At 38.3% G+C, this 23,224-nt stretch overlaps 1 protein-coding gene across 6 annotated transcripts in view; it reads right to left on the minus strand.

The window, feature by feature from the left end:
- The window catches only part of LOC117394412 (ankyrin repeat and IBR domain-containing protein 1-like), a 75,942-nt gene that overhangs the window by 15,059 nt on the left and 37,659 nt on the right, over positions 1 to 23,224 (minus strand). For all 6 annotated transcript variants that reach the window (XM_033992657.3, XM_033992661.3, XM_033992658.3 and 3 more), the window contains exons 3-9: positions 20,301 to 20,601; positions 16,922 to 17,104; positions 15,821 to 15,938; positions 6,980 to 7,188; positions 5,835 to 5,923; positions 3,314 to 3,458; positions 2,817 to 2,983 (exon numbers count right to left, since the gene is read on the minus strand). In XM_033992657.3, coding sequence (XP_033848548.3) covers positions 2,817 to 2,983; positions 3,314 to 3,458; positions 5,835 to 5,923; positions 6,980 to 7,188; positions 15,821 to 15,938; positions 16,922 to 17,104; positions 20,301 to 20,601 — 1,212 coding nt within the window. The remainder of the gene's footprint in view (positions 1 to 2,816; positions 2,984 to 3,313; positions 3,459 to 5,834; positions 5,924 to 6,979; positions 7,189 to 15,820; positions 15,939 to 16,921; positions 17,105 to 20,300; positions 20,602 to 23,224) is intronic.

Below are 23,224 nucleotides of genomic sequence, written 5' to 3' on the forward strand. Positions count from 1 at the left end.
CTCTGAAGATACCAAGAACATGACATTATAGAGAAGCACAAAATACGCAAATGTTCTACTCCTTAATTAGGACGATCACTTAAATGTATTTCAAGCACAACAACTTCTTGGCTCCTGTACCAAACCCTAAATCAGTTATCGGATTAAAGTATATCTGCTATTCAGTGTTGAACAGCAGCATCTGTCATTTAAGGTAGAATTATTCAAACCAAGGCTACAGTATATACTGACTGTACTGAAAGTAGAAGCGTACTGAGAAACCCTTCCTTTAAAAAATGCAAGATAACAATGACAAATATATCCACACACATAATCCTACACTATCATCACCAGGGACTTCACAAAAATAACATTGTGTTGGATAATAAGAAAATCAACATAATGGACTGTATTTTATAAAGAAACAAGGGCCAGAGGTCACAAATGGAGATTAGAACAGAATGCAGAATGCAGAACAGAAAATATAAGTTACTTTTTTACACAGAGAATTGTGGTAGTCTGGAACCAACTCCCCAGTAATGTTGTTAAAGCTGACACCCTGGGATCCTTCAAGAAGCTGCTTGATGAGATTCTGGGATCAATAAGCTACTAACAACCAAACGAGCAAGATGGGCCGAATGGCCTCCTCTCGTTTGTAAACTTTTTTTATGTTCTTCTTATTTTCTTATGTAATAAAATCCTAATTTTTTTCTAAAACAAAAAATGAATAAAGTCACTTCTCTAGTTCCTTCAGTCAATGGTATGGCTAATGCACTATGAAAAGCATTCTTATGAAGCTTAAAGGTCTGATTACACTGGGAGAGGTAGCGGAAAGCGGAAAGCGGTAAACCGTGCACTTTTTCATATTACACTGCTGGCAGGAAACCTCACGGTATATGTAAATGTATTATCACATGTTAATGTTGAGAAAAAATTAATTCGATGAACGATGTCAAGAAATAAAGGTTAAATATATTTGTGTATGCTATATTTGTGTATGTGTCTTAAAAAAACAAAAAAAACAAACATTATTATTATTATTATTATTTATTTCTTAGCAGACGCCCTTATCCAGGGCGACTTACAATCGCAAGCAAATACAAATACATTCAAGTGTTACAATACAAGTCATACAATAATGCAGTGTTTCACCTGGTTAGCATTCTCCAGAGTGACCACTATATTTATATTAATAAACGTTATATATTATATATAAACATTACATATATATATATATATATATATATATATATATATATATATATATATATATATATATATATATATATTATATAGGTTTTTTTTTTTTTACTAAACGTCTGACCCAAACAATGTTATTCCACACCATATAAAGATAGTGTGCATTGCATGACTGAATAGTTTACCTGGCATGGAGAGAGTTTTATGACAATATAATTTAAAGACCTGTACAAAAAAACCTCCATGAAATACTACAAGAAGCCCGTCATTATTGAGACCTTTTTTTTTTTTTTCAACTTTGAAGTGTTTTGCTTGGAGGTCTGTGGCATACAGTATGCTATATAGTGTATGTTTTCTGTTGCTCTTCAAATGCAAATATTTTTACTTGACGTGTCTAGTTTGGCTGCTATGCTGTCCCAGGTGTCTTGCTTCTTTAGCGTATCCTTATAATCTGGATGGGACGTATCATACCGCTGAGGGCATTTTTGCACGCTGAAAACCAGTCTTTCGTTCGTCATCTCTCACTGTACAGAGTGCAGATAACGTCACACAACAACTTCAGTTGATTGGTCTAGATTGAAATTTGCTGCGCAGTATTATCAAAAAAAATCGCTCTGGTTTCTATCCCTCGCAGTTTTCTGCCATACCGTTTTTCCGTTCCGCGCTTAGTGTAATTACACCCATTCAAAACAATAGATTCTATTTTTTTTGCTGCACGGTTTACTGCTTTCCGCTTTCTGCTACCAGTGTAATCAGACCTAAACACAGCAGAGGTGTTCTTGTTAGAAGAAATAAAAAAAAAACCCTGAGCCACTATGCTGGTGTACAGTATCCTGGAAAGAGGACAAGCAAGTCCCCGGGCATTCTTTAAGCACAATGCTATTGTCAGTGTGCTTGCAAGTGGTGTTAATGGTGGAAGAAAAAGGTAGGAAATTGCAGATCTGTCACTGTCCAACGCCACAGCTGGATGCTAGTTAGGAACTGGCATTGACACAGAAACTGCTTCTGTGGTAGCCCATGGCTACTTAAGCATCCTGTTCCCAGCACTGTGAAGAGCACAATAGTGAACTCCTCATTACTTTAATGCAGAGAAAAACAATAGTTACTCAACTCAATAGTGTACTCAAATCTAATCTAATTTGCAGGTAATTATATTTTAGTGCGCAGAACGACGGGAAGAGGCTTGGTGATCCAGTGGTTAAAGAAAGGGGCTTGTTACCAGGAGGTTCAATCCCGGCTCTGACTCAATGCATGTGTGCTCCGTTCTTCGGATGAGACGTAAAAACTGAAGTCCTACTGTAAGTGATGCATAGTTCAAAAAACCTTACTTGACTTGAAAAACGTCTTAAACCACAAAACTTATTCCCCTTAGGTCTCAATCAAGCTACATTTCAACAGGAGAAAAAACATTATTGTAAAGGTCACAAAAAAGTAAGTGTGAAAACATTTTATAGTTTTCAGCGACAAAAAAAATATATATACCCCCCCCTGATTTCTCTTTGGCATTTCTACACGAATTGTGGGAATGAACCTGGGAGAGGCCATTTTGATGGAATTCTGTCTACAGATGGAAAACTTTGACCCATGTGAGGCAGATATTGTTACCACAAGCAAACCTGCAACCCTGTGCTACTGACCAGCAGAAGAGGTGGCTCTTTCCACAGTCGACAGCCGGTGCTCTTAGTAAAGGGAAGCTGAGCGAGTCAGAGCCAGCGATACCAGGCCCCTGTCTTGTTAACCGAACTGCTCTTTCACAGCCTGCTGTGGGACACCACCTAATCGCAGGGTTGTTTTCTACAAAAGCCTGAAAAACACATGAAAAAGAAAACTGTGAAAAACTATTAGCACTGAAGCCTATTCACAAAGCTTTAAATCCACCAAATGTTTATAAAGTCTATATTGTATGTTTGTATTATATATAGTTTGTATTGCATTGTATATGGTTCAATATCCATGACACTGTTCTACAAAATAGACAACTATATTTCAGTGAAGACTGGGTTTGCAAGTACTCTGAGATTTAAAGGCACAGAAGCGGATTTTGTTGTAAAACATATTCATAAAGAGGTATTTGTTTATTTTACTTCAAAATCTCATCTGATGTCAGCACAACAGCCCTTTTACTGCACAGCACCTTAATGTCAAACTGCAGGTAGCGCTTGTCCATCTCTCTGGAGACCACACTCTCTATGACGTCCACAGGAACCAGCTGGAAACAGTCATAGGCTGGGCAGAAGATGTTATGAGCTTCTCCTTCCTGGATCTTAAGATTCAAAAACCTGACAGAAAAAGACAAAGGGAGAAAAGAATTAGGATACCAATTTCACACTAATTATTTTACAAAGAAGATACAGTAGCTCAATAGGCTACTGTAATCTTCCGATCAAAGGCAATCTGAACATAACATCAGGGGGGTATGACTTCTTCCATACAGAGATATATATATATATATATATATATATATATATATATATATATATATATATATATATATATATGATGTTAATAATGGCAAGCCATGAGTCAATTCCAATTAAAGTGACATCTTACTGTGCGCAGATTATCAAGAAAATGCATTTATTTTTTATGAATATGTACTACATTTTGGATAGGTTTGAATTAAGAAAAATGCCCATAATGTCTAACACTGATTAACGTGGGAAGCATTACAATTTGAAAAAAGGAGGTAAGAAAAACAAGCAGTTACAATTTAGGAACGCATAAAATATTTGTGTAAGCTGCTGGTGACAGGACACATTGCACAATGCATTACATTTTTAAAATGGTGCTTTACAATGCCTGTATTAAAATTCAATTAAGTTAATGCATTCATTAAAAGGAATAATTTAATTAGAAAAATGCAATGCAAAATACAGGTTTGGAATTGAAATCATTGTATACACTTGATTTTACAATGTCATTAAATCCTTCTATGTCTTCTCTTGCTGAAGGTTGATACGAATGTCTCTTAAAAGCAACCTAAATGAAATTGACAGAGTAAGCTCCAGTTGACCTTCCATTTGTTAATCCTCATCCTTATTTGGTCCTGATAACTCAGTTTATGAACAAGGCAGCAGCATTTAACATGCATCAGTACATGACCAATGATTTCATATTGAAAGGCTACATTTCCACATATCTTTAGTGCTGGGTAGTAAAATGGGAAATGTTTTTTGTTCACTGTGTGCTGAATGTAAAATGTAAACAGATTGCACATTGCCCAAGTTTGGCATTCAAGCCCAATTATTTAATGACATTATATTCCACATCAATAACATGTAGAAAGTATATATTGTAGTACTAAAAGCTCTCAGTAGAAAATATGTAACACTGGTAGTGCTGCACGACTAGATCAAAATAAAGAGGACGTATTCTGTATACCTTCTTTCCTTGTCAATCAGCCCCTTCCTTTACGCATCCTAAACTTGTTTTTATTCTTAAACTTCTGTTGCTTTAACTCTAGCAATGCAAATTAACCTTTATTCAGCCAATTTCATATTGGTAGGGTGGCAAAAAATATTTGTAAAACTAAAAGACCAAAGGAGCTACCATCATCAGATATATTTGGAAAGAAAAGAAAATTAAAAAGACAAGGTGTATCGTCAGACAAATATGCAACGAAGTACAAATTATTACATCCAAGATTTGCAAAACATGTCTAGTAGAACCTTTAAAATATTACTCTTAAAAATCTCAAACATCTAGGGATGACCATAAATAATAGTTAACACTTATCACCCTTCCTTAAATGCGCTTTACTTGCTCTTATCTGCCCCCTATTTTACTGCATTTAATCCTGTACTTCAGAGTACTGTAATCTGCCAAGTGTTTAATCTGTAGTATTTTGTATTTAATCATATCCTGATGTAACTATCACTGACACTGTTATCTGCTGTATTATTGAATTGTATTTTGTCACACTTGTACTTGCTTGAACCAAAGTCATTGTATTTATCTTGCTCTTAATTGTATTATTACTTGTACTGTGATACTTGTAATGTATTTGCTTACGATTGTAAGTCGCCCTGGATAAGGGCGTCTGCTAAGAAATAAATAATAATAAAATAATAATAATAAAACAATACAAATCAGAATGACCCAAAGATGAAGCTTAATTAGTGCCCCTATACATACATTAACCAATTAGAAAAAAGACCAGCCAACAACCATCAACCTCCTCAGTGACCATTTGGTGCGGTAAGCCCATTTACTTGAACTGTATGAAAGATGCTGGCTCAAAGTTTAAAATAAAAAATATTGAACAAAAAAAAAAACCCATCACAACCCATTCTCACTGCAGTCCTGCTTGTGTTCATGTTGGCTGGATTGTGGCAAAGTTCTGTGTATTTTTTAATTATTTAGCTGGCATCATGCAATTTACAGTACGTTTCCCTTTTACCAAATAAAAACATAATTGATGTTGGCTGTTAGTCAGGCACGCATTGAGTGGATACCAAATCTCATGGTTTCCAATCCTTAGGTCAGTCTTTTTATTTTATCTTTTAAATGCTCGCTTTGGTGGACAGAGTACCTGTAGCTGCAACTCTACAGCAATTTAACAATGTTATTCGGAAAACATTGGATGCTTAATTGTAATTTTAGCCACCAAAAGGACAAGGAAATAACTACTTCACTATCTCAAACAGCATACTCACCCTTCCCAGCATGCTCTGCAAAACTCGTGTCCACAAGCCATGTCCACTGGGTCTTCGAACACAGTAATATTACACATGCAGATGCCACACTGCAATAAGAAAAAAATACATATTGTGAATAATTGATATATTGTGAAAAATGAATAATTGATATGTAGCACACAAACGAAAAATGTGTACTACAAATGGCATCCGTAACATCTCCATGTCACAAGTTTCTGTCATGATGGCGAAGAGACCAGATTTTACAAAGTTATAGGTGGATAGTAAGCAGTTGTTGGGCCTGCATATCTATATCCAAGATTGCACAATTTACTGATGTTTCCTAAAAAAATACTCAACATATTAGTATATGGGCCATTCTGGACAACAGACTTTCATGCAGAATTTCAAACTTCACTTTAGTAATATTTATGTATCGGTAATTGCAGGTAACCATTGAGGAATTAATTACACCTCAAATGTAATCTTGCCCCTATTGACAAATTGTATGGTTATTGTTTCTAATATTTAGTCCAACTCCTGCAAAACAAGGGCTTCAACATGAATTCCATGTATTGGGTGAACTATGTAATGGTAAAGAGCTGTCTGATGTTGTATTTGTCAGGCCTTCACTTGGTGTCATTTAAAGATGTCAACTGGGGGAGGGGGGTGCAGCTTCTGTGTAGCACTGTGTGATTTGCGTCTATTAAAAAAAAATGCAGTCCTGACACTTTGAATACTCTGAAAAAAAGTTGAGTCATTTACACAGCAACACTGGACAATGGAAATTGAAAAGCGAAGCCATTATTCTTTGACCACACTACTGTTTCATTCTGAATGAAAGAATTGTCTGCAAAGGCACTGTGACATTTTAAATGAGTTTTTGAAGCAGTTAAACTCTAAATACAAGACAACAGCTATTCAGGCTTCACACAGAACCTTATTGTTAATATTCTAGATGTAACAGGAGTACAATATGTATCTTTGTGAAAATATTTCAAGAGAAATCAAGCTTGATAATATATTGAACAGAATGCTGCTCTATTATGCCACTGCATAATGCCATTCTGCAATGGTGACTGGAAACCATTTTGGTATGAGTATCTAGGGCAGTTCGGTCTCGCCAATAAAAACAGTTTAAGACTAAACATTACAATGCTTACCATGGGCATGTCCTCATCCCCGGGTGACAAGCTGATCTCGTCAGGTGAGGTGACAGAGGAGCGGGTGGTGCGGGGGGTCCGGGGGGATGGCAGGGTGTCCCAGGCGTTGTACCCGGTCGGGGGAGGTGTGGGCATCTGAACACCAGAACGCTGGCAGCATTGCTCAGCATTGGACATCCATGCTTCAAGCAACTTCTCCCTGTCCCAGTCTGAAAGAAAAACAGCCTCATATCAACACTGGATTAACAATACTAAGACATCAAGCATATGCCTTGTAATTTTAAGCCCATTAGATACAAAAAAAAGCCAATTTGTTTAAAGACTGCAAGAGAATTCTAGGCATTATTAACATGCTAGCAAATAATCTTCTGCAAAACACTGAGCATTTAGGCCTTGTATTAATGCTAAACCTTCAATATCCCAATTTGTCCTTCAAGGAGTCAGACTGAGATCCATCACTTTGCGCAGAACCACCAGGGACATCTCCCGAATCTCATTTCAAACACACCTGTTCAGTACATAATGTATATCCTATTATTTTCTCAAATTCGGAGGATTGCCCACTCAATCAAAAGCAAGTGGGTAGCCAGTTGTATTAAGTAGAAAAGCCCCTACAACTTGTTGCACAATTAACAGGTTTCATGATCAAGTCAGCACAAAAATAACTACAATGCTCAGAAAAAAAGCGATTATGGTATTTTGTGAGGCCCTGAAAAGCAAACATTGAAAAGGAGCAAGCCTACATACAGACGTGCTCAAATTTGTTGGTACCCTTACAGCTCATTGAAATAATGCTTCATTCCTCCTGAAAAGTGATGAAATTAAAAGCTATTTTATCATGTATACTTGCATGCCTTTAGTATGTCACAGAATAAAGCAAAGAAGCTGTGAAAAGAGATGAATTATTGCTTATTCTACAAAGATATTCTAAAATGGCCTGGACACATTTGTTGGTACCCCTAAGAAAAGATAATAAATAATTGGATTATAGTGATATTTCAAACTAATTAGTTTCTTTAATTAGTATCACACATGTCTCCAATCTTGTAATCAGTCATTCAGCCTATTTAAATGGAGAAAAGTAGTCACTGTGCTGTTTGGTATCATTGTGTGCACCACACTGAACATGGACCAGAGAAAGCAAAGGAAAGAGTTGTCTGAGGAGATCAGAAAGAAAATAACAGACAAGCATGGTAAAGGTAAAGGCTACAAGACCATCTCCAAGCAGCTTGATGTTCCTGTGACAACAGTTGCAAATATTATTAAGAAGTTTAAGGTCCATGGAACTGTAGCCAACCTCCCTGGGCGCGGCCGCAAGAGGAAAATCGACCCCAGAGTGAACAGAAGGATAGTGCGAATGGTAGAAAAAGAACCAAGGATAACTGCCAAAGAGATACAAGCTGAACTCCAAGGTGAAGGTACGTCAGTTTCTGATCGCACCATCCGTCGCTTTTTGAGCGAAAGTGGGCTCCATGGAAGAAGACCCAGGAGGACTCCACTTTTGAAAGAAAAACATAAAAAAGCCAGACTGGAATTTGCTAAAATGCATATTGACAAGCCATAATCCTTCTGGGAGAATGTCCTTTGGACAGATGAGTCAAAACTGGAGCTTTTTGGCAAGTCACATCAGCTCTATGTTCACAGACGAAAAAATGAAGCTTTCAAAGAAAAGAACACCATACCTACAGTGAAACATGGAGGAGGCTCGGTTATGTTTTGGGGCTGCTTTGCTGCGCCTGGCACAGGGTGCCTTGAATCTGTGCAGGGCACAATGAAATCTCAAGACTATCAAGGCATTCTGGAGCGAAACGTACTGCCCAGTGTCAGAAAGCTCTGTCTCAGTCGCACGTCATGGGTCCTCCAACAGGATAATGACCCAAAACACACAGCTAAAAGCACCCAAGAATGGATAAGAACAAAACATTGGACTATTCTGAAGTGGCCTTCTATGAGTCCTGATCTGAATCCTACCAAACATCTATGGAAAGAGCTGAAACTTGCAGTCTGGAGAAGGCACCCATCAAACCTGAGACAGCTGGAGCAGTTTGCTCAGGAAGAGTGGGCCAAACTACCTGTTAACAGGTGCAGAAGTCTCATTGAAAGCTACAGAAAACGTTTGATTGCAGTGATTGCCTCTAAAGGTTGTGCAACAAAATATTAGGTTAGCGGTCCCATCATTTTTGTCCATGCCATTTTCATTTGTTTTATTATTTACAATATTATGTTGAATAAAAAATCAAAAGCAAAGTCTGATTTCTATTAAATATGGAATAAACAATGGTGGATGCCAATTACTTTTGTCAGTTTCAAGTTATTTCAGACAAAATTGTGCATTCTTCGTTTTTTGTGGAGGGGTACCAACAAATTTGAGCACGTCTGTATATCTCAAAATGTATGTGTCTACAATATATTCCCAGCGCATTGGCTCTGCATGCACTATGGGGAATAAAAAGGGACCTTAACTTAAAATACTACAATTATTTGTTATATGTCACCCAGATCTTATAAAAATAAGTTTTCCCCAAAACACTAGAAATGCACAGCACAACCCACACCTCCCAAAGGTATAAAATCAGTTTGGCCTCCTTTTTTTTCTTCTTTTTTTCGTTTCACAAGACATCCACGTTAGAGGTTTAGAATTAAAATTCAGAGATTCTGGTTCAATTCCCAGTTTCTGTACCCAAAGTACCTTCAGTAACATCTCATGGTACATCTCATTAAAAGGCAGTCAATATAGCCTGACAAAGCTGTCTGTTTGGCTTAGGCTGCTATTGGTCTTGGTAGGAAGTGGATTCCTATTTCCAAACACTGTGTAAATTGGCTTTAAAAATGCAATCTTCTCCCGAGTGGCGCATCCGGCAGAATGCACCCTATAGCCTGGACGTCGCCGGTTCAAGTCCAGGCTATTCCACTGCCGACCGACAGCTGCGTTGTCCTCCAACATTGAAGCTCTGATGTAGCTACATGGCAGGTCTGCAGTGTGAAAAGAAACAGTCGGCTGACGGCACAAACTTCGGAGGACAGCGTGTGTTTGTCTTTGCCCTCCCGAGTCAGCGTAGGGGTGGTGGCGGTGAGCTGAGCCTAAAAATAATTGGCTATTCTGAATTGGGAGAAAATATATAAAAAAAACAACAATTGGCGACTACTAAAAATTAAAAAAAATAATAATAATAATAAAAACCCCATATTCTAAGCAAAATGTTAGGGCTGCGTCAGCATACAAAGTATAACACTTATTGTTGGGATTCTGTGTAAAGCTAGTATGAACTATAAGAAGACACTCAAGTACAACAGCTGCTGCTGCTGGTCATAGCAACACTAGCTTCTGTTATAATGGTAGATTATCCCCTAGACATGTATTAAAAAAATAAATTAAATCAGTCCAACATAAAATGCTAAATATTGTGGGAAAGCACTACTAAGAGGCACAGAAACTGTGTACTTGGTATATCATAATATTACACAGGATTCTACAACACCCAGGAGCATTTTTGGGGAGCATACATATTATTTTTCGGGTACTTTAGGGGGTAATCTCAAGAAAAATTAAAATAAAAAATAAAAATGTTTTAATAGCTGCCCCTCTCTTCTTGTGACGGGATGATGTTCACTGATCTTCACTGCCTCACGAAATGCATTACTTCCTTTCAGGTGGTAAGCACACAGGTTCTGTCTAAGGTGCTGAAATTATCCTGAAAGACTGACTTACCCACATCCCTTCTCTTTACAGAAACTGAACAACCATGATTTGCCTACTGCAAAACTTCATTATGGCAGGCAAAGTGACACCTCCCCTTTCTGGATATTTGGAGATGAATCAAACCATTCCCTTAGTATTACATGTGCAATAGTTTTCTAAGCTCAAAAAATGTTGGTTTGCGTTTGACCTAGCTGACGGAAACTATTAAATCAATGTGCAGGCATGAGAGCCCACACTGAGGGCAGCAGTTGCCCTCCTCCCTCTCATTTCGAGCTAAAGAGCAGTTTGGTGTGGGCATGAAATATCAATTAAACCATGGATTCTTCTTCTTGTTTAGATTCACTTTGTATTATTGTCTTTTTCAGTCATCACATCCTTGTGAACTTTATACCAAAAAAAAAAAAAATTAAAAAGCACCTCTGTGGTCTCAGTAGCTATCAAAACTATTGCTAACCTCCAACGACAAAAGGTACACTAAAGAGAAAACATTAACACCCCTGCCTCTGGTGGATGCAAGAAAAACCACATAGAACAAATGGGGTATTTCATACTTCTAGTACAGAGTGTTGCAGGCGGATAAGTTAAAGGTTACGCTACGGTGCACTTGAGGCTAGACATGCATCTGAGAGCTCTATTGAAACCACAGGGGTGCTTTCAATTGGATGTGATGACCAATACAAACTGAATCTACACAACAACAAAAATACATTAGTTAAAGCACACTCATTAACCTGCAAACTGTGGTAATCCAGAAACAACTGTTGTGACAGCCAGGGACTCTAGGGAGAGAAGGGCCATTACAAGAATTGCGCAAAACACAACACCAGGTACGGAGACCAGAAACCTTCAACTGTATAATTGCTCCAGTGTTGTCTGTGTTCTATGTACTCACAGAATAATGCACTGTTGATATGATATTACCAAGGCCAGGTATTTTGTTGCAGGAGCATTGTGTTTATTCTTTGATTGCCAGAGTTAGTACAATCATGTACTATGTTTGCAGCTGCTATAACACGATGGGCAGATTAATCAGGGATGACTTCAGGTTGTGAAAGGGAAAATAAATCTTGTAACAAGCAACTTAAAAGGATAAGTTATGGAATCAAAACTTGTGTAAATACTTTGAAATGTGGCCTCGTTAGATTTAACTAAGCGCAGATTTTTTTTTTTTTTTTTACATTTTTATGCTTTGAGTATAGAGCATACTATTTAAGTTAAATCATAAAAACTTCTGACTTTAGGGAGGTTTTTTTATTCACACATGCTGAAATTTTAAAAAACTTTCACAGATGATTCTTTTTGCAATAAACTAAAAATGAAGTGTGAAGTGTGAATCCTCTATATCAGAAGCAGACCGACACAGTCAGGTCTGTGGAACTCTGTGAGCAAATCGACCTCAGCAGGCGTGGAATATTGCTCTTCAGTTTGCATAATCAATATGTTTGATCTTGGCAAGGGTGGTTTTTCACAGTCAGCACCCAAATGACAGGGTTATAATCAAAGCTGTCAGCTGTGAGCTACAGTGCATGTTTTGTTCTCCTTTTCCCCTAACTTCACTTTTTGCAGAATAATAGGTTATTGCCCTTCATTAAGCAACTGCCAAGGCTCCACTCCCTGCCCTATAGGTATTTATTCTCAAATCTCATTTACTGCTTGGGAGATGCTGGCAGACAGCTCTGCAAAGACCACATCATCTGCACTGAATCAATAATGAAGCTGTCAGCTGGTGTTGTAATACACAAGCCTGTCATGGAGTGTGGTAAGGATGGCTTGTGGGTGACATCAGACCAGGAAATACAGACACAGTACTATGAGTGCAAGCGCTGATGTGCGGCTCTCCTTTGGGCTCTGGCGTGGACGTGCCTACTGCCTGTGGAGCTGGATTAGGTGTGGCTCTTCCCAATGGGACTGGAAATAGTGGGGCCCCTCCCATATCTGCAGCCAGGTAGGCGAGTATCATGGCTGCGATGTCTGGGAGGGACGCTGGGCAGTGTTGCTGTTCCCAGGCTTCCCATTGCTCCCCATCGTTGGCCCAAAGCAGACTGATCACCATCTTCAGCCAGTCCCATATCTTCATTGAGGACATTGGGTGTTCGTGCTTCCCCCTCGTGGGCGCTGGAAGCTCGGGCTCCCCCCTCATGGGCGCTAGATGCTTGGGCTCCCCCCTCGTGGGTGCTGAAGCTTGCACCGGCTTCTTCCCCTTCTTCCGGGGACAACCACTCCTCCCCTTCTTCCTCCTCAGGGACGGCAGTCGTTCCTCTTCCTGGTATGGGGGGGTGGTAGTCAGGTGACACATGCCCGACCTCGCCAATGGCAAAGCACCACTCTTCCCCTTTTAGGCAGGTCAGGCAGACGTACAGTGCTTGGTCCCGTTTCTCCTTCTCCATATTCTCTCCAAAAACAATTGACCAAAAAAAAAAAATGTAAAAATTGTGCCTGCGGTACTTTTCCTGGCCTGAGTCTGTGGAGGCGCTGTATCCCACTTCTCTGACACCACGTGTGGTAAGGATGGCTTGTGGGTGACGTCAGACCAGGAAATACAGACACAGTACTGAGTGCAAGCGCTGATGCGTGGATTTATTATAAATAAAAGGTTTAAACAAAACAAAAGACTTTCAGAAAAACAAAACGGCATGGTGGCCAATACAGACAGGTATTTATAATTTAAACAAGTAGTGCGCTGGTGTAAAACCAGGACAGGTAGCAATTGTTTCTATTATTATATTTTCAGTTCTTACTGTCTCGCTATCTCTTGTTCCACCTCTGAACACCCAACCCAGAGTGAGAGATTTTCCCCTCTTTTATGCAGCTGTGCCTGGACTCGATTGCTTATTAAACGTTCAAATCGGGTCCAGGCACATTCTGCATGTGAACTGCTTTGGCAATTAACCCTTCCCTGCCGACTTTAAACACCCATGCCCAAATACATACATATATACATAAAAGAACAACAGACATTACCAAATAAACAAAATACACACAGGGGCAGGATGAAATACTGTACTACTATTATGGCTTCTGGTAGACTTTTGCAATATGACTTTGTAGTATATTTGATTACATGATGTTAAATAAATGATCTAAATTATATTCATGTATTTTTTTTTTTAAACTAGTCTCAATCCTGAAATTCTAGGATGCAAAAATTTTGGCCACAGCTGTACAGCAAATAACCTCAAGACTAAGGCAATACACTAGACTGCCAATCTGAGGTCACTACTGGAAATCTGCACTGAAATCATATATTTGAAAACATTATACAATATATTATAAATGCAGAAAAATAAGCTTATGCAGTTTAAATGAATTCTAAGTCTCTAAAAATAAAGATTTGGCAGACGAAACCTAAAGATACATATCTTACTAGTAGAAAGACAGTCCTACTAACATACCAAGATGTAAGATTTATAAGTGTCCAGAACTATATATGTTTATATATAGATCTAGTTCTGGACACACTTATATAAATTGACTCCAGCATTGCATGGATACACTTGTGTGTCTACTCTTTGCATGCAAAGCACAGGCAGAAAGTGGATTTTTTATATTTATTATTATAATTTATTTATTTCTTAGCAGGGCGACTTACAGTTGTTACAAAATATCACACTACAGATAAGGAGCAGTTAAAACATACAATAAAAAGTCAGCAGTAAATAAGAGTGAAATCAAATAAGAAAATATAACAGCAATTTTGACTAAGAGCAGTTAAACTTATAGTAAAAATAACTGCTTATAAGAGTAAATTCCATTAAGAGCCATTAGTAAGTACAATAACTGGATAAGAACGATTTCAAATAAGAGCAAATACAAAAATGTGAATACGGTTACCTTTAGGAGTAAAATCAAGTACAAGATACAGAAAGTATAATTATAATTGAGAGCAGTAGTAGAATACAGCAAAGTGTGGAGCAGTTAAGTGCAAGTACAAGATGAAGCAAGTACTGGTACAATTGGGTGCCTTATAGTCCAGTATAGTCGAGTTATGAGGTTTACAGATGCTGTCTGAACAGGTGTGTCTTGAGGAGGTGTCGGAAAGGTGGTCAGGGACTTAGCAGTAGTGAGTGAACCAGTATAAAAAACTGAAATTAAACTGAACTAAAAGTGGGATTCAAAACCTTAGGTAACTTATGGTAAGTGAAGGACATCCATTGATATGCATTATAAAAACAGGAACAGGATTAATGGTTTAACAACAGGAAAATGATGTGGAGGTGGCGCTGTGGGTTTCTGTACTAGCATTAGGAGCACTGGAGGTCTGGGTTTGAAACCGACATGTGAATAGTGACATGAGGTTGTTCATCTCAAGCAACAGTAGTTGAAACAATTGACTGCTTCAGTTACGAAGGGTCAGTGTCTTGAAACAGTATAATCTAGCCAGTAGTGTCCATTCTAACACGGTGAAGAAAAACAGATTGCTATTGCCTCCTAACCTGCAGGAGCGGCCAAGCCCATTCAACGTTCCTTGTGACTTTATGACTTACCCTGCATATCATGCACTTAGTCTTGAGCCACTCTGTTACCCACAAGTATTTTTTTTTTTTTTGCAGCAGTACTTATGGACATGAAGGATCAAAATTATAGCTATCAGTATGATGACAACATTGATGACCATGGTCATCATCGACCAGCTATTTTCCAGGTACAGTATATGCAAACATCAAAGATGGACAATTGAACAAACAAACAGACTAGATTGCCATATAGCCTCAGAATATGATATTCTCAATAACTTACAGAGGATCTCATTCCCAGCAGGGGATAACAACACTTCTGATTAGTATACACACAGTAATAATGACACATTCCAGCTATTCAAAACACTAATGATAACATATTATATTCTGTGAGCTCTCCTAGAGTGGGAAAAGAACAGGGATATATTTAGGATAATACTCCTGGCACAAGCTGATAGATCTTTTCTGGCAGAAATGTGCCACCCATGCCCTGTCTGTACTCAATTTCACAGCTGAGTGGACTGGCATGATAATGTGAAACCACACAGTAGGTCAGTGGCTGAGGAGAGAGCTGAAACCAGTCCTCAGCTCTAATCACTAGGTCATACGCTGCCTAACACTGATGCATGCCACTCTCCACAGTAAATGATGTTATAATGTTAAACATTAAGTGATGTACATTACCATGTGCTCGGAGCAGGGCTTCAGCAGTGAAGAGAGGAGCCTGGAGCATGTCTGCAGTCTCCACGATCAGCATATCTTTCAGTCTGCGGAGATCCTGAGGCCTCAGGCCCTCGAATGGCTGCACAAAAAAATAAAAACACTTGATTCATACAAACATGGTTTTATATTATTTGTGGCAAAAAAAGCCTGTCTTTCTATTAGAATGAAAACAAAATGTTAAAATGGTAATGCTACTTTGAGATCCAATGGTATGGTCTTATTAAATTAAATGAGATTGCAGTAAAGCAGATGACTACCATAGGCTAGGTTTACACAACCTGTAGCACCCAGAAGGGAGCGTTCATTTTCTAGAAATTTGATCGTACTACTTTTCTAGACAGGCAGAATGATGGCCACGAACAGGTAAGTAAAATTAGAATGTGTCTGTAATATCATTATAACATCTTACAAGTTGTTGTAAACACCCTTTAGTACAGCACATTTTATTTACAATCGACACTGGAATGATTAGCATAGCCCCTCCTTAATTACCATAAAATGACACCAACTGATGCGGTCACAATAAGAAAGGACAGGGTCAAGTAGTTCTCTTTTCAGGAATGATAGTGCTACATAGTGTGTTATGTGTTTTTCTTCTATTTGTGTTGTAAATGTAGCCATAGATAGCCAATAAATGCTTGTTAGCTGTATCATAAGTTTTCAGTTTCCCAAAATGCAGAGATTAACAGAAAAAAATATATCCAAGAAAATAGGTACTGAATAAACAAAAGTAACTGGCCTGATAATGTCAACACCACCAAACAAATAACTTTCTTGTATCGAGCCATAAAAGCTTTGTAAAACTGAACACATTAGTCTTAACCAAGGCACAAAGAACAAGAGGCAGGAAAGAAAACATTTTATAAAACTCATTCTATAAAACACTGTAGATAAACACTCTATCCTAATAATGCCCTCAGAAAGCTGGTTCATTCAGGTCAAGAATTGTGGAAAAATAGGGATTAACATAACAGGCATCTATTGTAGTTTCACCCTTTATGTTAGTTTTGAAAAAAGCACAACATTTACTCCACAGGAATGCAACAACTTTAAATGGCATACCTCTCTCCTGTCCAGAGCAGCATATTCTGCCTCTATGTCATCAGCTTCCGGATCCCTAGAGAAGACCATTTGAGACTCCAGGCTAAGGGCCAGTTCTTTATGGTGCTGCTTTTCTGCACAGTCGCATGGGGTGTCCTTATTCTCATTTTCTGCAAACAGGTCTCCATCATTTTTCACTAAGAACTAAAAACAAACAGAAGAAAAAAAAATACATTGGCGCTTCTGTGACAAAAACAAAGCATCCCTGGTGGCATAGTGTAAGGCCCTGTCCACACAATATAACTGATCTCGAGAACCGTGCTCAAAAACACTTAAATTAATCCAGCTCAAAGCGTCCACACTAAAGTAACAGACTTAATGCACACTATTAGTCTGGCTACAGTTCCTAGAAGCGCAATGGACTGGGGGACTTATTATGACATTATCCCACCATGCACTGTATTTTATGTTTACAACCCGCAAAAATGGAGCCTGTGCCCACAGATGACATAGCACTTCTTAGCATGAACGTTATTTTATCATAATGTGTTTGTTTTGTTTTGAACTCTGAAGTTCTCCTTGACTGATTTCATCGCTCCAGGTATCAATGTGCCTTGATTTCGGCATCTGACATCACTCCATGATCCACCATTTTACAACAAGCCTCAGAAATTGTATACAGTACAGCAGTATTGATAGTCGTTGTCAACTCCTTCAGGCACCTGTTCCGAGTACTGTATTTGTAATGTCCACACGCCAAAACATATCAGAAAGCATTCTGGGATATTGGAGGATACACAAAAGCTCCCCTGAGGTGGTCTCGAGTCCGGCTCTCAAGTACTGTATTAAACGCTGCGTAGTCTAGACTCTAACCGTATTTAGCAGTTTTAAGACAGTTTAAAACTTCAAAGGCAACTAATACGGTGTAAAGGCATAGTGTGGACAGGGCCTAAGGGGAATGGTACTACTGTTATTATGGTTTGTAAAGTAAAAATTCACATATTTAAAAAAACAAACAAAAAAACAGTAATGGTTGTAAAGTGGAAGTACATCTGAAGTCTGAATCTTAAAATGACTTCTGAGATTCTGAGTATGGGCAGAGGTTATAAAGGATGGGCCTGCAAAACAGTTAATTTTTATTGGATTTACTATCAAACCAAAAGACAAGACAGTATCTCAAGATCAAACAATTTCTCAAATATCCAGGTCTCTCACCATTGATAGTCAGTGGTAAAAGCAAACGTGACAAAAATTTATTTTCTGTACAAAAACATTCTTAAAAAGAAACAACTTAAGACTACTTATAATAAGCCTCTGTATTAAATGTCTGTTTATTTACTGTGAGGAAAATGCTGATTCTTCTTTAATGTTGGAATATTTTATACAGACACAAAGTCATTACAAAAGGTATTACAAAAAAAACAAGGAATGGTTTACATGCTCAAAGGAAACTTGACATTTTATCTACATAAACATTTTAAAACACAGTCTCATCCATTTTATTAGGGTAATGTTCTTTCATTTTAATATCAAGTATAGTCTGTCAACATCCGTGCTGTGATTTTAGGAATACAGAAAATAGTTATATAATTGCAAGCTTCCGTGGCAGGCCCTTTTTACAAAAATCAGCATCACGGCAACGTGTCAACATCATGTTTTGCTGAAGTATGCACCAACGAATTTCAACACAGAAAATAATCTGATCACCAGAAAATATTTTGCTGCAAGCCATTGTCTTATCTGTAAAACGAAAACAATAACAGAAGTATAAACTCTAATTTACTGTGTGCGGTGCTGCCTAATGGCATTGTATGTTTTTCTGCAGCTAAACAAATTTGAATAGGCTTACAATTGTCTTGTTTGTCTTTGCAACAATTGTGTTAGCAAAACATATCCTCCCAGCTATAAATACAAGTGTATCAACAAGGCCTAGATCCACCATATTTAAGCTAAAAAGGGAATAGCATAATCTAAGAGGTATGTCATGTTAGATGGAAAAGCGCTTTGTGATGGTGGTCCACTAGAAAAGAAGCCATATAAAATAAAGATTGATTGATTGATTGATTGATTGATTGATTGAGTGATTGATTGATTGACTGACTGTAAACGAAGTTACGTGGACATTTTATCATTTCATGGATTGCATCATTGATATATCCAGGGGTTAAAAACAAATGTGACACTGATAAGGTTAAGGTTCACTGGACACAACCTGTACTGGAACTTTATTGAGAGAACACAACAGTGTATTAACTATAAAGACCCTATGAACAAAGAAGTGTGGTCTGTATCATTGATATGGGTAAATAATGGTAATGAAACTTATGAAAGACTGCAGCTGTGTACCAAACATTAAGACAATAACTCAAAGTGTACGATCTCTATGAAGCTGTAACTTTAAAAGGTCACATGAGCTCAATATGGCAGCTATATTAGGCCACACATCAATTGGTCAGCAGCACATTTTGCATAAATGGTTTACATAACCTTGCAAATATGAAGTCACTACCTCAAACAGTTTCTCAAATACAAGGTTATGACCTTGTGGCAGTGGCAGCTTTTAAAAAAAAAAAAAAACTCAGGAAAGGGTACATTTTTCTGATTCAACACCCTTGATTGAACTTGACCTATAGAATCACAGAATACACCTATGAACTTCTCTGTCACCCAGAAACCAAAGTCATATGACCCCATATAGCAACCATCTTAGGTCACTGGTTGAAGTGAAGGGTGCTATTAGATTTTGCCTAGAGAGTTTCCACAATACTGAACACATGAAAGTTGCAAGCTCAAATGGTTTAAGAGATATTAGCAACAGAAGTAGTAGGTTTAGCAGGGGCGACAAACTCTTACAAGCTCCCTATACGGGCATGCTGACGGACAGACTGGTAGATTCATTCAAGTGAAAAATGGGACACAGTACGGTAAGTAATGTCTGGGCAGGACTGTGTTTTGTTACAAAGATGATACAAAAGGTCAAACCACAGTTTAGGATTTTCCTTTGGGACAGCTGATCAATATAAAGCGTGGTTCATACAAATTGTTATTTGGCATTTGGTTTTCCTTGACATTTCAATTGGTCAAAATGAATGTGATTTAATTCTACAGAAAAAAATCAAGTCAAGCAAAATTAAAATAAATGGGTCGGGAATCAGGACGTTCAAACACAAATCCATAAACTGATCACTTGAAATCTGATTAGACATTAAAACACTAAATCGTGGTTTACCCACTTTATAGGGTCGTCTTATTGACATCCGTATGGAAGACTTTCGACAACCCATAAATGATTTGAATTAATTGCGTGACTGCATTGTTGTATAACAACAGCTTTTAAATGCTGTTGATTATAGAAAAAAACCTTTATGTATAAAACGATTAAATTAATGAGTCAGGTCACCTCTACACATGTTTTCATCCCTGAGGCAGCAGCATAGTGCAAAGAGGTGTTTTTCTTGTTGTCTGTGGCATTAACATCGGCTCTCTCGTACTCTCCCTGATCTAGCTTGGCCCCTGTCCACTTGAGGATCATCTGCAGGCACTCTGCCCTCTTGTGCTCGTCCTCATACGGCCGTGCGAGACGGGGTTGCAGCGCCCCTTCTGCCAGCATGATCTGCGGCCCCATGCAGAGCAGGTGCATTGCGGTCTCGTTGTGCACGTTGCGCTTGTTGGGGTTGCCATCCTTGCTGAAGAGAAACGATCTGTTTTGGAGACAACAAATAAATAACTATATGTTACACATATACCAACAACATCTGCTGCTTATAAATGTACATCCAAACCCAAGCATTTGTTTAAGCTAAAGGGTGGCTTTTCACTGCTACTGTGGAAAAAAGCTCCACTGCATAGCTGATATCTTGTGTAGAGGACAATACACATTTAAAATGAGAAAATAATTGGGCTATGGCAATATCCAAGTTGGAAGGTCTTTAATAGTATACATCACCAGTTATGTGAAAACACCAAAGCTAAAGTAGGGGGAAGGGACTCCTGCACCCAGTCTTCGTTATTAGAACTCCCTTGTTGTGCTAGCAATCTGAACAATCAGACTGTTGCTAAATCTGCTCTGAAATGACTAGTGATTACAGGAGTTATCGAACCTTTAATCTCACATGAGTCTGTATGTCTTCAGCTGACAGACCACTATAGTTGACATTTGGAATAGATGAAGGCAGTTAGATCGCTCATAATTGAGCCCCATGATTGCATGCCATATCTGACTTGACAGTAGGGTCACCAGTGTAGTTCGAGAGCTGCCAAAAATGAACAGTATTGAGTGACTTACTGTTTTTTTTCTTATACAGTCAAACTGTTTTAAATTGAAATAGAGAACCACTCGAGGTCCGGTTCTGCTGAAAGGGTTTATTTCTATTGGCAGCAGAGAGTTATACAGTAAAACCAACTTGAACTAGAACTCTGACAGTCAGTGGTTGAAATACGGACTGGGAGAAATCACTCTGGCCCAGTCGCTTTGGTGGAGGAAGTGACACAAGTGTCTACATGCAAATAATGCACAGCGACATACACCAAGAGGGATGTGGTTACATTTTTTAAACTTTAAATAAAACTCAGGTATGTTAACAAGGTCCTTGGTTTTAAATTAAGAAATAAACGCTATGTAGGCCTATCTATGTTCTACATGACCCTGTATAACATTTCCACAAAAAAAAAAAAAAAGAGCTTTTCAGTTCAGCTTGCTTGGTATTTAGCTGAGCTATTGTGTTGTATTGACGTTCATTTTATACATCACTGTTTAGCTCATGTGCTACAGCTGTGTGTATGTCTAGGTGTACAGGAGGAAGGAATTGGCTCCCAAGGCATGATGGGACACCCACCCGAAAGCTCAGCTGGCAGAAACTTATGTGGACGGAGCTCACTGGCACGCTTTTACAGTGTGAATCAGGCTCACAGAGATAAACATGGAGGTTGTGAAATGATTCAGAGACAGGATTGCTTTCACCATCCGTAACAGCTTTGTGTTCAGCGGTATCAATAAGCTCACTGAAAACTGGGACAAGCCAGTTGGCTTAACAGCCTGAGCACTTGCAGTGTATCCCTGGTGGCATAGGTCTGAGCAATAGCGAAGATTAAAAAAAACAAAAAAACGTAACCCATTCACACTTTATTTTGTGTGTGTCTGATGCATAGCAGACATACACAGCAAGATACAAATACATTCTCACTACTGTCACTGCTGCCTGGAAAAAGTGTTGCTGGGTTGTGGATCTTGAGGGTGGGCACTTGTTGCCCATTTTACTCCACTGAGACTGTTTTACAGAACTTCTTAACCTAAAAGGTATAGACAATCCTAAAAGGTATAGACAATTTCGATCCAAGGGACTTCTTTGACCTGAATAAAGAAACAAGGACCAGGGATCACAAATGGAGATGAGATAAAGGGGCATTCAGAACAGAAAATAGGAGGCACTTTTTAACACAGAGAATTGTGAGGGTCTGGAACCAACTCCCCAGTAATGTTGTTGAAGCTGACACCCTGGGATCCTTCAAGAAGCTGCTTGATGAGATTCTGGGATCAATACGCTACTAACAATCAAACGAGAAAGATGGGCTGAATGGCCTCCTCTCGTTTGTAAACTTTCTTATGTACTTATGTTTTTAAATATCTTTGAATCCCTCCAGTTAATTGTATGCGCTTCCAAAATAGGGGAACATTTTTTCCTAAAAATGCAGTAGCACCCCAAATGTTATTTATTTACTGCTTATGCAAAATTAACATTTGTATAATTTTTGCATTTTAGAGCACTTTGTATTGTTTTGTAAGTGTTGTAGAATATGTTTAAGACACAGGTGCTATGAGCACAAGAATTCGCTATTTTAATGCAAACAGTTTAAACCTTTAAGGACAGTGATCATGTAAACACGATCATACTGAAGTGTCTTTCTGGTCCTCTGGTTCTCTGATCCGGTGAACATGATAAAAAACGTACCTTCATTTTATTGTCTTACTGGGCCATCATACTTTGCCGTACAGGTTGTGGAGGGTTTGAATTTCACTCCGATAGGGTTTTTTTTTTCACTCTGAGGGGCATTTCAATTTTAAAGGGTGGAAAAAGTTTCCAGCAGCACATCAGGAGGAACTTGTTTAGCAGGTAAGAAAACAGGAAACCCCATAAATGATGTATCTGACTTATAATTATATTAGAACATTTACTCTATCTCATGTGCTTTAATATATATGTTTTTTACAAAATTTATAAATATCAATAAACGAGTGGAGTAATGTCCATTACTGCTTATAAAGATCCTGAGAATACATGTGTGTTATGGCATTGCAATTGTACTATGTTTGCTTATAACACCGTG

Source organism: Acipenser ruthenus, chromosome 3 (assembly GCF_902713425.1).
Source record: "Acipenser ruthenus chromosome 3, fAciRut3.2 maternal haplotype, whole genome shotgun sequence".
In the NCBI taxonomy this organism is placed as follows: Eukaryota; Metazoa; Chordata; class Actinopteri; order Acipenseriformes; family Acipenseridae; genus Acipenser; species Acipenser ruthenus.